This window comes from Rattus norvegicus, chromosome 6 (genome assembly GCF_036323735.1).
Source record: "Rattus norvegicus strain BN/NHsdMcwi chromosome 6, GRCr8, whole genome shotgun sequence".
NCBI classification, from domain to species: domain Eukaryota; kingdom Metazoa; phylum Chordata; class Mammalia; order Rodentia; family Muridae; genus Rattus; species Rattus norvegicus.
Window position 1 is genome coordinate 6,088,935 of NC_086024.1, and position 14,935 is coordinate 6,103,869.

General features: G+C 37.4%; 1 protein-coding gene across 3 annotated transcripts in view; it reads right to left on the minus strand.

Annotated features, from left to right (window-relative positions):
- Positions 1-13,752, minus strand: part of Cwf19l2 (CWF19 like cell cycle control factor 2) — a 66,529-nt gene extending 52,777 nt beyond the window's left edge. For 2 of the 3 annotated variants that reach the window (XR_005505551.2, XM_063262176.1), the window contains exons 1-6: positions 13,552-13,752; positions 8,290-8,400; positions 6,664-6,786; positions 2,927-3,040; positions 2,177-2,296; positions 920-1,010 (exon numbers count right to left, since the gene is read on the minus strand). Coding sequence is in view for 2 of the 3 variants with exons in the window: in XM_063262176.1 (XP_063118246.1) it covers positions 920-1,010; positions 2,177-2,296; positions 2,927-3,040; positions 6,664-6,786; positions 8,290-8,400; positions 13,552-13,644 (652 nt within the window). In the remaining variant the exon portion in view is untranslated. The remainder of the gene's footprint in view (positions 1-919; positions 1,011-2,176; positions 2,297-2,926; positions 3,041-6,663; positions 6,787-8,289; positions 8,401-13,551) is intronic. The other variant, NM_001135003.1, reaches the window with a different exon arrangement.
- Positions 13,753-14,935: the final 1,183 nt, after the last annotated feature.

A 14,935-nucleotide genomic window follows, 5' to 3' on the forward strand; every position in this document is an offset into this window, starting at 1 on the left:
CAGTCAAATAGAAATGAATTATAAGTAAAAATCAAGAAAAGATCTTACTGATAAAAAATCATGACAGAAAGATAGCATCATTATTTATATTTTATTCTGGTTCAACTGTATTTAAACTTATTACTAAATTGGCAATACAACATGCTGAGCACTATGTACATTTTTTAATTGTAAAGCACACCTATTTTGTCTTCGTCTACTGGAAAACAACAGCACTCTCCAGAGAGCAAGACAAATTTAATGAATGCTGACAAATGATGAATTTCTAAAGGCAGTAAAATTGTATCATTAATGTTTATACATTATTTTCATAAATTTTAAACTAAATATATTTTTATATTTTTACTATAGAATTCATCAAATCAAATGCAAAAGTTTCACATAATTATGTCTGTCTTAGCCTGTTTAAAATAGAAATTTGCAAATGATGGCAATATGTACTCAATCATCTTGTTCCCAAATCCATAAACTGTCCAAACACTAAGAATTCAAAAGACTGGGGGCTGGAGAGATGGCTCAGAGGTTACGAGCACTGACTGCTCTTCCAAAGGTCCTGAGTTCAACTCCCAGCAACCACATGATGACGCACAACCATCTATGTGAGCCTCAAGACAGCGACAGTGTAATCATAAACATAAAATAGATAAATCTTAAAAAAAAATACAAAATACCGCATGTTTTATAAATATCATGTTAAATATAAATCCAAGTCATCCTACTAGAAACTCTGAAATACAATAATTTGTATGGATTTTATTAGTGCATATTAACTGTACAAATTAATGGGTTTTATTATGGCATTTTCAGATGTTTTATTATGACATTTTCAGACATGTATATAACATATTTTAATCTTTTTATTCCTCTCATTACTGGAAACTCAGAAATGCCTACGCGTCTACAAAAAATATAGAGATACCTTTAGTAACTGGCAGTATACAGTTTTCCGGTGGGAGACCTGTACCCCCGTCCTTCCAGTATGGATTCAATTCTCTTTCTAGCAGTTTGGACTATAACAAAATATTTTAAAAGGTTAGAGTGTAAAAGTCAACCCAGCATAAAAATGATTAGTAAATCTGAAGTGGCTAATTCTCAGATATACAAGCCTTGACAAACCATTTACAATTCTTAAGACATGTTATGTAACTTGCAGGCAACAATGTCTAACTCATGCCCATGTGTTTTTATTGAACGCCTCCCATGTCTCATGACCTCCAAGTCTCACTCAGGAGATGGTTTTATAAAAGTCAGACAAGATATTCTAAAACCCATGTCCTCTGATATTCATATGACCAAGATAATTACCATGGTTACATTTAATTCGAACTCCTATGGAGTTCTATGTGTCTTGAAAGCATTCTTATGATAACTAATTTATAAACATACAGAAGGTTCAGTTGATTGTTTAACTGTAGTTCATAACAGCCATATAACACACAATTGCTCAACTACATTCGCCTAAATTTACACATCTAGCATTATGTCTTATGAGAAGTATTTTATGTGTCTGTGTCCAGGTGGGAACATGTGAATATGTGTGTAGGTGCCTGCCCAGGCCAGAAGTATTGGCTCTCCTAAAGTTGGGTTACAGGTAGCCATAAACCACACCCACTGTGGGTTCTGAATTGAATCTGGGTCTTCTGAAAGAGCAGTGATGCTAACCACTGAGTCATCTCTACAGCCAGAATATAGTATATACTTTTATACAAATTACATAGTTATTTTTGTTTTATGAAATATTTTATATGTATGATCTGCCTGCATGCATGTCTGAGAGGCACATGTGTGTAGTTCCGACAGAGGCCAAAGTAAGACATTGAAACCCTTGGAAGTAGAGTCACATATGGCTGCCAGTTGCCATGTGCTGAAAGCCCAATTTGGGTTGTCTGGGATGAGCAGCCAGTATTCTTGACTGCTGAACCATCTCTTAACACCTAGTATACTATTAAACGGTTTCCTATAAGAAATTTACTTTAAAAAATTTGTTTCACAGTTCTTAGTTCTGATTGTTGTTAAACACCACTAAAAAACTATTTTTACAAATAAATTGGCAATTTACATAAATTGGCATTTATATAAATAAAATACATGAAACAATAAAATAAAATACATAAAACAACATATTAGTTTATTTAAGGTCAATTGAAAAATTGAAACATTGAACCCGTTTTCTCACCTGCTCTAACGCTTGAGTTTTCTCCTGCTCTATTTGTCTTAGAGTTTCCTTTTCAGCTTTGAGTGATGATGAAGACACAGTTTTAATGGACATAAAATCAACAGTCATCCACTCATCGTGCTGTTTAAAAGAAAGAAGCCATTTCAATCATCACTTAAGAGCTTCATAAGATTACAGACTGCAGGTACCAGCCTGGAGCAAACACAGCATGGCTAGCCACTCACAGGTTTCTCATTTTTGCTGCACCTTAGTCTCTCCCTTATAAAAGTGTGAAAACGTACTCACCTTTCAAGTGTGTTTTAAGGAGTAAACAAAATAACAAGTATAAAAACAGCCAACATAGATTCTAGTGTACACAATCAAACATTCACCTTTCTTCCTTCATCTGTGGCTAAGTGGGTAAATTACATTCTTTCTTAAGTATTTGAACCAGAACTCAAAATGTATTTACTACTCAATTACAAGCACTGATAAGCAAATTATGACATAAGGGGAAGAGAAAGAAAAGACCTGACGAGACACACACACAGGAGGTTCAGACAGGAGAACAGTGTTGGGTAAATCCCTCAAAAGAGGAAAATGCTAACAACCATAGCTGGGAACCTCTGAATGGCTGTAGCACAGATGAGATTCATCTTCTGTAGCAGAAGGCCAGTCTGAACATCAGCAATTAGCATTTCTGTAGAAAGGGTTCAAAAACTACTGCTAAAGTCTAACTCCATTTGTCTCTGAAATCATGTGGGTGCTCACCTGAATAGATTGGCTGTCACATTCTTTTTCTGTCTTTTTGTCTTTCACCTTCCAGGTCTTTTCTTTGCCAGGTATCTGGGAGGGAGCAGCCTCAACCCACTCGTCTTCAGAGCTCTAAGAACATTTAGCATATAGGTGACATTCACAAATCTGCATACTTATATAAAAAAAGACCTACAAAATATCTTCTAGTGAACAGTTGGGAAACTCGGATGCTAATGGGATCATATGAGCAAACACCAAAGCAAACCCAGTGAGAAAAGAAAATCGCATGTGTATGTGCATGTTATGTGTGTGGCACTTGTGAATGGTCAATGTGTATGTGTGTGAGAATGCACATGCCCATAAACATGTATTTAGAGGCCAGAAGAGGACATTAGGTCACCCTCCTCTACTATTCCTCACTTTATTCCCTTGTAAGAGTCTCTAATTGAACTTGGGCTTAGCAGCCAGCAAGCTCCAGAAAGTCTCTGCTTTTACACAGTTCTTGAGTTATAGGTTTATGCAGCCATACACAGCTTTTTACGTGGATGCAAGTGGCTGAGACTCAGGCTCTCGTGCTTGCTGTATGGCACTCTTACCAACCGAGGCAAGTACCTGTAATGAAACTTGGTGTTCTACTATTCAGTGAATTTCCTCAATTTTTTCTAAAATTTTTTAAGATGTGTGTGTGTGTGTGTGTGTGTGTGTGTGTGTGTGTGTGTGTGTGTGTTTGTATGGAACACAGTGTTTAGATGTCCTGGAGCTGAAGATATAGCTGGCTGCTGTAAGCAATCCAATTTGGAAGCGAAGAACAACTGGGCCTCCATCTTCTGAAAGACCAGCAAATTCTCCTAACTACTGAGCTCTTTCTTTAGCCCTTTAAGATATAAGTATGAATAAAAAAATATACAAGGATGTGTGTCAAGTAATACAATCAACATGTAAAACATATTTATGCTCTGCCACAACAACTGCCAACTGTTTCCCGAGGCAAAGTAGGTTATACTGTTTCATTCATACATGCCTTAATTTGGATTTAAATGCCAGAACTTATTTATATTCATATACACTTTTTTTTTACAAATAATCATTATAAACATATTTCTAGCTTAACTCAAGTTTATACTGTCAAAGCAATTTAGTGTTTCCATCAAAATTCTTGAAGCCATGCATTAAAATGGGAATTTATAGTCCCATTTTAAAATGGGACAGTCTATTAGTACTTTCTTCAGAGGACTACCAATTTGCTAAAATAAAGTAAAATAATAAAGAAGTTTGAATTCTAGGGAGTCTTGTCACAGGAGTTCTACAGGGTGAGGGTTTTTTTCTGTCTTACCATATGCTGACCAACCGCTCAGTACCTCATCACCAACATTCCAAATCAGACAAAAGCAATAACCACCTGAAACTTCATGACACTAATGAAACCAGAATTCACCTTCTGATCCTTAGTTGGTTTAGGTAGTAAGTTCTATTACCACAGAAGCCACAATCCCTTTTGTCTACTTTGTACCTGTCTTAGTTAGGGTTTACTGTAGTGAACAGACATCATGACCAAGGCAACTGTTATAAGGACTACATTTATTTGGGGCTAGCTTACAGCTTCAGAGGTTCAGTCCAGAATCATCAAGGCGTGAACATGGCAACATCAGGCAAGCATAATACAGGAGGAGCTGAGAGTTCTACATCTTTATCTGAAGGCTACTAGCAGAATACTCACTTCTAGGCAGCTTAGGATAAGGGTCTTAAAACCCACACCTACTGTGACACACTTACTCTAACAGGGGCACACCTTCTAATAGCACCGCTCCCTGGGCTGAGCATATACAAACTATAACGGTACTTCTGTTATCTCTCTTTGCACCCTCCTGGAGTTTTCTACCAATTAACATTTCCCATACTTTAAACAAGTTCTCTGTTAGCAAAAATAAACCACTTTGGCTTCCTACCTATTCCCCTCAACTTCCTGGTAAATTTACTTACAGTTGTGCTTGGTCTAACCTATCAACTCCTCCTGCTGTAAGCATCTGGCCTCACTCCTGTCACCTCACTCTCCTTCTGATTTACTTCAATGGGCCCTGGAGGCCTAGAGATTCGTATGCTGAAGCATTTCATACCCAAACCTTTTTATTTATTTATTTATTTTTGAGGGGGGGAAGGATTTCCTGGCCTACGTATCCCTGTAGCAGCAATTCATCTTCCTACTCCTTTTTCTAAGACAATATTACTAAAAATGTAAGTGCCAAAACATTTCTCTAAACTCTTAATTATCATACACACTAATCTAGAAACAACTCTTCAAAATTCGTCAAGCTCAGCAAAGTATTCCAATTTTTATCTCTAGAACCTCACTTCTGTTGATGACCCATGTTCAAGATTTTCAAAATACTCTCCAGTCTAATCCTCAATCTTTATTCTGCATTTCCTTTGTGTACTCTCCCCTCTTTGCTCCATTTTAAAACACTCATGCTGGTTTCCTCTTGTCATTATTGCATGTTTTATTCTCTACACACTCCTTTGGGACCATTATAATATTTACCTTTATGGTTTTGAGTACCTTTTTTTCCCTGGTCCAACTAAAGCGTCAGTGACTTAATCACCACCATGAATATTCTACTAAATTCAAGAACACATAATCCCATCATCTTCCACAAAACCTGTTTCTTCTGCTGGATTTCTAAACTGAGTTACCTGGCATCATGAAATCAAAAATTGGAGGATCATCTTACCCAGTCAGACAAGCTGATATTTAATTCCCAAACACTAGTCAAATATGCCATGTAGCAAGCACCACATCAATGCCCTGGGAGCCCACCTGAATCCCAACTCCCCAGCTCCAATCCAATCTCCTCCTCCTCTTCCTCTTCTTCCTCCTCTTCCCCCTCTTCTTCTTCCTCTTCCTCCTTCTCTTCCTCCTCCTCCTCTTCCAAAAGTCTTAAAACAGATCTCATTGTCACCTTCACAAATCAATAGTCAAATAAATAAAGTTCAAGGAGCTCCATCTTTCCTGCTCTTCTGCCTTTCCCAATCTCTATCCACCACTCATTTGGAGTACTACAGGGAAACCTGACAACAGTACCTATCTTGCTTGGCTTCCTATTATTAAGATTTCAGAATCTCACTTCCTTCCTGCTGTCAGAACCCAGTTTTGTTTGGGGAAGTAATCAACCCTAAACATTTCTAGGCCATCACTGTCTACACATAACCCCTTTCTTCTTGAAAATAGTATAAAAGAGATGGCCTGCTTTCATTTACTCTGAGTCCCCAGAGATTAGAACTGGTACCCAACACTCTTTTCTCTTTTGACCCAAAAGATAAACAAATTCTACTTTGAAGACTTAATTTCTATGATGGAAACAGAAGTACAAAAGAAAAAGACCCCAGTATTTTAAAACTCTTTTCCCTTATTTTTATAATACAATTTCTTGCTGCTTTGCCTTATAATTTTTCAGACACTCAATTAAAATGATTTCCTCTCCTTCTCATGGAGCTCTTTAATGCGGGCATTCACCTTTCTATTTCCCTGAGCATTTTATAATCATCACATCTCCACCAACAATGATGACTAAATGATATCCCATCTTCTGGAACCACTATCTACATAGCCAGGGGAATTCTTAAGTGTGTATCTTGTAGACAAGACATCTTTCTATAAGTAGTAATACTTTAAGGTCTCTTGCACCATCAATTCCTACACACTTGTCACTGAAGTCATACTCCCCCAGCCTCAGATCCTAGTCCTGGTGTGTACTTACTGAAGAGTTGTCAGTTGACTCACTCTGTATCTGACATTTCTGTTTCTTCCTCTTCTTTTTCTTCTCTTTCTTCACTTTTTTTGAATGCTTGTTTTTTTTCTTCTTTTTCTTCTCAGAATGTTCCTAATAATTTGAACAAGTATAAAAGGAATTTAATCTTACCTAATTTTAAGAGAAAGACACTTTGAATAGAAAGAAAAATCCATGTTCCAAGAGACTTTACATCTTTCATGAGAAGAAATGAAAATTATGACTCCATACATACTTAGAGAAATATAAAATTCTCCAAGAAATCTAAATGTACTTTCTATAAGATAAGCACGACTAGTCAATGAACTAGCTCAGATTTTTTACAAGAAAAATATATGAACAAAGTTTTGGTTACATATTTGTATGTGACCCATATTATCAAATAAATACAGATATATACTGAGATGGTTTACATATGCTTGGCCCAGGGAGGGGCACTATTAAAAGATGTGGCCTTGTTGGAGGAAGTGTGTCACTGTGGGGGTAGCTTGGAGACTCTCCTCCTAGCTGCCTGAGGGATGCTTAGTCTGTTCCTGACATCCTTTGGATGAAGATGTAGAACTCTCAGCTCCTCCTGTACCATGCCTGTCTGGATGCTGCCATGCTCCCGCCTTTGTGATAATGGACTGAACCTCTGAACCTGTAAGCCAGTCCCAATTAAATGTCCTTTATAAAACTTGCATTGATCATGGTATCTGGTCACAGCAATAAAACCCTAACTAAGACATATACATACAACCAGTCATTAATACATATTAAGCCTTTATAAATTCCCAAGAAACAGATATTTTAATATTTTCAATTTAATATCCACAAAAATTATGAGTGAATGATGGGCACATAACCTCAACTAACTCTTCCTATAAAGTGTACACAGATCAAATTATCAGTGTACTCTATAAATATAAATTAACATTTGTTAATTAAAAAAAAAAAACAAACCTTGTACCAGTGTGGGGCACGTGTCAGGAGGAAAGCTGCAGAAAATTTGTAAAAATAGAAAAGAAGGCTTGATGGGGAAAAAACCCATAAACTGTAAAACACTGTCTTTTCAAATCTAGAAGCTTCCTAAAAATAGACCACAGATTTATAACTAAATCTACCAGCCAACACAAATAACAAAAGCTTTTCATATCATGGTGAATCTCTCTCATCAAGACAGACATTTTGTTGACAGAAGAAATAAACTTCAATAATACCAACTATTCAATAATACCAACCATAGTAAAGATGTTACTGACAACTTGAGTTCAATCCCTAGAATGCACAAGGTAGGAGAGAACTCAGGTAAGTTGTCCTCTGACCTTAACATATATACCACCACACATACAGACACATAGACAAACAGACACACAGAAGAAATGTAAAGAAAAAATTGTTTCTAATATTAACTTGAATAGTATTTTATTTTTTGTTTTTAAGACATAAGCCATGCCTTTAATCCCAGCACTTGGAAGATAGACTTCTTTGTGTTTGCAGCCTGCCTCACCTACATAACAAGTTCCAGACCAGCCAGGGCTACATAGCTTCCTTAAAGTACCAAAAATAACAAAATAAATCATAGCATTACATTCAGGTACATCTGTTAATATTCACCTGTGCGAACTGTTCAATTCGCTCATTCACATCAGGTAGCATCCATGTGTCCTCACCTCGAAGTTGCTTAAGTTCTTTATCCCTTTGTTCTTTTTCAAAATTATGTTTGGCCTACAACAAAAGAATACAAAAGGCAAACTGACAATTGATATTACTGCTTTTCAAGTACAAAAACAAAAACTGGTAGCACTTTCATATAAAGATTCCTAAGTTAGTGAAAGGTCTATTGTAACCAAAAAAGTTGCTTCTATACTGTAGGAACAATTTGAAAAAAATAAAATAATACAAGGACAGAGAGTCAGTGTTGAAATTAACAAAATCAGAAATGAAGAGAGATACAAAACAAAACAAAACAAAGAAATTTTAAAAAATCATCCTATATGCAACAAAACTGGAAAATCTAAATGAAATGGATGATTTTCTAGACAGATACCACATACCAAAGTTAAATTAGGATCAGATAAACTATCTAAACAGTCCCAAAAGTCCTAAGGAAATGGAAGCAGTCACTGTCTCCCAACCATAAAAGGCCCAGGGCCAGATAGTTTTCAGACAGAATTCTATCAGACCTGCAAGAAGACCTAATACCAATACTTCTCAAACTCTTCCACAAAACAGAATCAGACTACTACCTAGTTCACTATATGAAGCCACAATTACTCTGATACCTAAGCCACACAAAGACCCAACAAAGAAAGAGAAATTCAGACCAATTTCCCTTATGAATATCAATGCAAAAATACTCAATTAAATTCTTGCAAACAAAATCCAAGAACATATCAAAATGATCATACACCACAATCAAGTAGACTTCCTCCCAGGGATGAAGGGATGATTCAATATAAGTCTATCAACATCATCCACAATACAAGCAAATTCAAAGGAAAAAAAAAAACCACATGCTTTCTTATTCGATGCTTAAAAAGCATTTGACAAATTACAACACTCTTTCATATAAAGTCATTGAACAAACAGGAATTTAAGAAGCATACCTAAGCATAATAAAAGCAATATACAACAAACCAACAGTGAACATCAAATTAAATGGACAGAAACTTGAAGCAATCCCACTAAAATCAGGGACAAGACAAAGATGCCCATTCTTTCCCTATTTATTCAATATAGTACTTGAAGTTCTAGCTAGAGCAATTAGACAACAAAAGGAGATGGAAGGGATACAAACTGGAAAGAAAGAAATCAAACTTTCACTATTTGCAGATAATATGATAATATACATAAGCAACCCCAAAAATTCTGCCAGAGAACTTCTATACCTGATTAACAACTTCAGGAACGTTGCTGGATATAAAATTAACTCAAACAAATCAGTAGCCTTTCTGTACAAAAGACTAAATGGGCTGAGAAAGAAATTAAGGAAACAACACCCTTCGCAATATTCACAAATAATATAAGGTATCTTTGAGTAATCAACCAAGTGATCTGTATGACAAGAACTTCAAATGTCTGAAAAAAGAAACCAAAGATCTCAGAAGATGGAAAGATAGAGCATGCCCATGGATCGATAGGATTAACTTAGTAAAAATGGCCATCTCACTGAAAGCAATCTACAGATTCAATGCATTCCCTATCAACATTCCAACACAATTCTTCAAAGGCATGGAAAGAGCAATTCTCAATTTCATATAGGAAAATAAAAAACCCAGGATAGCAAAAACCATTCTCAACAATAAAAGAACTTCAAAGGCAATCACCAGCCCTGAACTCAAACTGCACTACAGAGCAATAGTGATAAAAACTGCATAGTATTGGTACAGGGACAGGCAGGTAGGTCAATGGAATAGAATTGAAGACCCAGAAATAAACCCATACACTAAGGTCACTTCACCTTTGACAAAGGAGCTAAAAGCATACAGTGGAAAAAAGATAGCATTTTCAACAAATGGTGCTGGTTCAATTGGAGGCCACCATGTAGAAGAATGCAAACTGATGCATTCTTACCAACCTGTACAAAGCTCAAGTAGATCAAGGGCCACCACATAAAATCTGATATGCTGAATCTAATTGAAGAGAACATGAGAAAGAGCCTTGAACACATCAGCACACGGGAAATTTTCCTAAACAAAATACCAATGGCACAGGCTCTAAGATCAACAATTGACAAATGGAACCTCATGAAACTGAAGAGCTTCAGCATATCTACAGATTGGGAAAAGATCTGTAGCAATCCTATATCTGGTAAGGGGCTTATAACCAAAATATACAAAGAACTCAAGAAGTTAGACCTCAGAAAACCAGATAACTCAATTAAAAAATGGGGTAAAAAGCTAAACAAAGAATTTTCAACTGAGGAATCTCCAATGATGAGAAGCCCTTAAAAGAATGTTCAACTTCCTTAGTCATCAGGGAAATGCACATCAAAATGACCCTGATATTCCACCTCACACCAATCAGCATGGCTAAGATCAAAAACATAGGTGACAGCAGATGCTTGTGAGGATATGAAAAAAGAGGGACACTCCTCCATTGCTGGTGGGATTGCAAGCTGGTACAACCACTTTGGAAATTAATCTGGTTGTTCCTCAGAAAATTGGAAATAGCTCTACCTAAAGACCCAGCTATACCACTCCTGGGAATATATCCAAAAGATGCTCCAACATGGACACATGTTCTACTATGTTCATAGCAGCCATATTTATAATAGCTAGAAACTGAAAACAACCAAGATGTCCCTCAACAGAGGATGGATACAGAAAATTGGGTACCTTACACAATGGAATACTCAGCAATTAAATACAATGACTTCATGAAATTCTTAAGTAAAATGATGGAACTAGAAAATATCATCCCGCGTGAAGAACACAGAACCAAAAGGACATACATGGTATGTACCCACTGATAAGTGGATACTACCCCAAAAACTCAGAATACCCACGATACAACTCACAGATCATAAGCAGCTTAACAAGAAGGAAGGCCATAGTGTGGACGTGTCAAACTCACTTAGAAAGGGGAACAAACTATAGGAAGCAGAGGGAAGGAGGGTCCTGGGTGGGAAAGGGAGGGGGAGGAAAGAAGGAAGGGACAGAGGCAGGATCAGGTATGGGAAGAGACAGGAGAGAAGTCCACAGGTCTAGGAGAAGAAATAGAAAGAAGCAGCAGTGGAGGTGCTTGGAGAACCCCTGGAAAGTCCCTGACACCAGGAATTCGGGAGGTTCCCAGCACCCAATGGGGATGACATTAGCCAAAATACCCAACAGCAGGGAGATAGAACTTGAAGAGACCACCTTCAGTAGATAAACATGGCCCCCATTGGAGGGATGGTGCCACCACCCCCACCCCCAATCTAACAATTTTTAACCCAGAATTGTCCCTATCTGAAGAAAATGAAGGGACAAAAAAAGAGGCTAAAGGAAAGGTCATCCAGAGATCTCCCCATCGCAGACATCAAACCCTATGACACTATTGCTGATGTGATGCCAAAGATGTCTTGAAGACAGGAACCTGGTATGGCTCTCCTCTGAAAGGCTCTGCCAGCACCTGACTACGACAGATGCAGATACTCACAGCTAACCACTGGAGTGAGCCCTGGGGTCCCAGTGGAAGAGTTAGGGGTTAAGGAGCTGAAAGGAATTACAGGAAGTACAACAGTATCAATTAACCAGACCCCTCAGAGCTCCCATGGATTAAACCACCAACTAAAGAGTATACATTGGCCAGTCCACGGCTCCCACTACATATGTAGCAGAGGACTGCCTGATATAGCATCAGTGGGAGGGGAGTCGCTTGGTCCTGTAAAGGTCTGATGCCCCAAAGAAGGGGGATGCTAGAGGGGTGAGGCAGGGGTGAATGGGTGGGAAAAACTCTTAGAGGCAAATAGGAGGGGAAGGGGTGGAAGGGTTCATGGAAGGGAGACTGAGAAGGGAGATAACATTTGAAGTGTAAACAAAATGTTTTTTAAAAAGCTATCAATAGCTTTTCTTTGAGACTATCAATCTTCAGTAAATTCGGGTACAAATCACATACATTATCCAGTCTAAGACTAGCCTATGTCCTTTCTCCCTGCCTCAAATACAACTTGGAGTCACTTTAACCTTCATAGTCCCTGAGGCTAGTTCTTCAGACTTTCGCAAAAGTTCTAAAGCTGACTTTTTTCCATGCCTTCAAAATAGACGATATGTGTACCCCAATACAACTAAGAAAAACATTATCCTCTTAAAAAGAAAAAAATATATAGCTAAATTCTAGTCAGCAGTCAGCAACAGTAATACAGTGCAAGAAGTTTCTTTTGCTTTCTCATCCATCTCTCAAATTCCAAAGCTGACTTTGGCCTTTATCAAACTACATGTAGATTTGTATAAAATTCTTCTCAGCTTACAAAGAGTTTCCTCCAAAAACTGCTTGAAGTATCAGTCATGATGAGCATTCATTATAACTATTTTGAAATCAGCCAATAATCACTATGTTTGATCTGACCAAGACTAACTGCTCACCTATACCCTTAAAATGTGATTGAAGCCATTACTCATTCTTCCTATTTTCTACTCTTTATATGCATTTAAACGTATTTAAAATTCTTTTATCATAAAAAAAAAACATAGTCAAGGAACATTCTGCTGTTCAACTACAAATTCTTTTTCATTGTAACAATCAGGTCAGATAATTCAATAATTTGCTTCTTCCGTTTTTATAAATTCCATACATTTCAATGTTAATGAGAATTGTTCCCAAACTTGGGGGGGGGGCACATATTCAGTCTCTTATGCTAAACAGCGTTTCAATCAGTAAAAGCTGGCCTAAGCCTAAGAGTTGAAAGGAAATGTTTTGGGGAATCACCAATGTATTCAAATATTTCCTACTTCCAATAAGCCGGAGCAATGACTCACACTTCGACTTAATTGGTAAGAGTCCTCAGATGTGACATCGGACACAGAAACTGAGCAATCCAGACGGCAGAAATGTCAAGAATAAGTGGCTTAACAGCTAAGGGAACTAATATCAATCTCTCTGCAGAGAGAAACAATAAATGTAGGCGGTTAGAGCATTTAGGAGACAACTGCATTGGGAAAGAGAGACCAAAATCAGACCAGGTGAAATATCGAAGTGACGAGAGGAGTGGGGAAATAACTTCCAGGATTCTCAAGTACTACAACTTTAAATAACATTCCAAGACCCTAAGATTTAAAAAACGAAAGCATTTCAAGAACTAATATATTCTGGGAAAGCGCCTACCTAGCATTCAGATGCCCTCCTTACAACCCCCAGTTTCAAAAAGAAAGAGAAAATTCTCCAAAGCAGGGGTACCTGGCGTAACACCTCGGCCCTGGCAATACGGGTCTGTTCTTTTCTTTCTTCAATACTGCTAGCACTTTCAAATCTTAAACCGAACGCCGCCATAGTTATTGCTGATGTAAAGCAAGGAAGCTGTCAGGAAAACTGGGTTTACGACTGTCGTATTTAGGAGAAAAAAAAAAAAAACCGGATTTTACGACTGTCGTAATTTAGAAACCGTTTACGACTGTCGTAATTTGGAAAACAAACACGGATTTCAAAATAGTAGTGAAAGGTGCGCTACTATGCCAACAGAGCAGGCGCAGATCTGAATGTTTCTCCTGTAGCTGAAACTTGATAGCCAGTTGGAGAGTTGACCTTTCAGATGTACTGGATTCGCTAAGCCCTGAATTAATATCAACATGCATTATTATGCACCCTGCGCTATACTAACTCATTTCTCACTAGGACTCTTAAAAACACCCCAGTAAACTAGAAGTTATACCTAAACCTCCCCATTCTTGTCTGACTTTACTGTTTTGGAGAGCCAGGCTGAAGTGAGCCTGATCAGAAAGTTAGAACACGGGGAAAAGAAAAAAAAAAAATTGCCCTTAAGATTCAGTAGTTTTCATTGATGGGTGACTTGAGAGATTATTCAGTGACTTAGGGTGCTAACTGTCCTTCCAAAGGACCTAAGGCCGGAACTCACTGGGATCATCAAAAGCATCTCTAGCTCCATTTCCAGGAAATCCATCTCTCTCTTCTGGCCTTCACGGGCACTGCAACTACATGATGCATTTATGTACAGGGAGAAATTATATATATATATATATATATATATATATATAATATTATATGTATAATATTATATAATATTATATTATAATATATATGCTCCATCAGTGTAAATATAACATATATTATATAATTTGTCTGTGTGTGTGTGTGTGTGTGTGTGTGTGTGTATGTGTGTGTGTGTGTTACACATATATTATTTGGAGGTTGAGACTTGGTGTAGCACAAGCCTGGTGAAGGAAGAGTCCTCATCACTCAAAGGAAAGATGCCTTGGTTGTGAGAATATCTGTTGTGAGAATGACCTCTGTTGTATTAATTGAATCTTACATAATTAAGTCTCTATATCAAAATATTAGTCCTAATCTGTGCTTCATTTGTTTGATCCACTAGGATAGTAACAGAAAAAAATTAAATAAGCCATTTCTCTCTTCTTTTGCCCTTGCCAACTCAGCAGAATTAAAAATGACAAACTTCAGTGGTTACAGACCCTTTCCGTCCCCCCAAAAAGTGCTACTCCTTTATTTGATTCATTATGTTTGGGAGGCAGCACTCCAATTTGTGCATCTGAAGCAAGAGTAACAAGCCAATTCAGAGTTGATAGGAAGGGCTGCTGTACCTGCC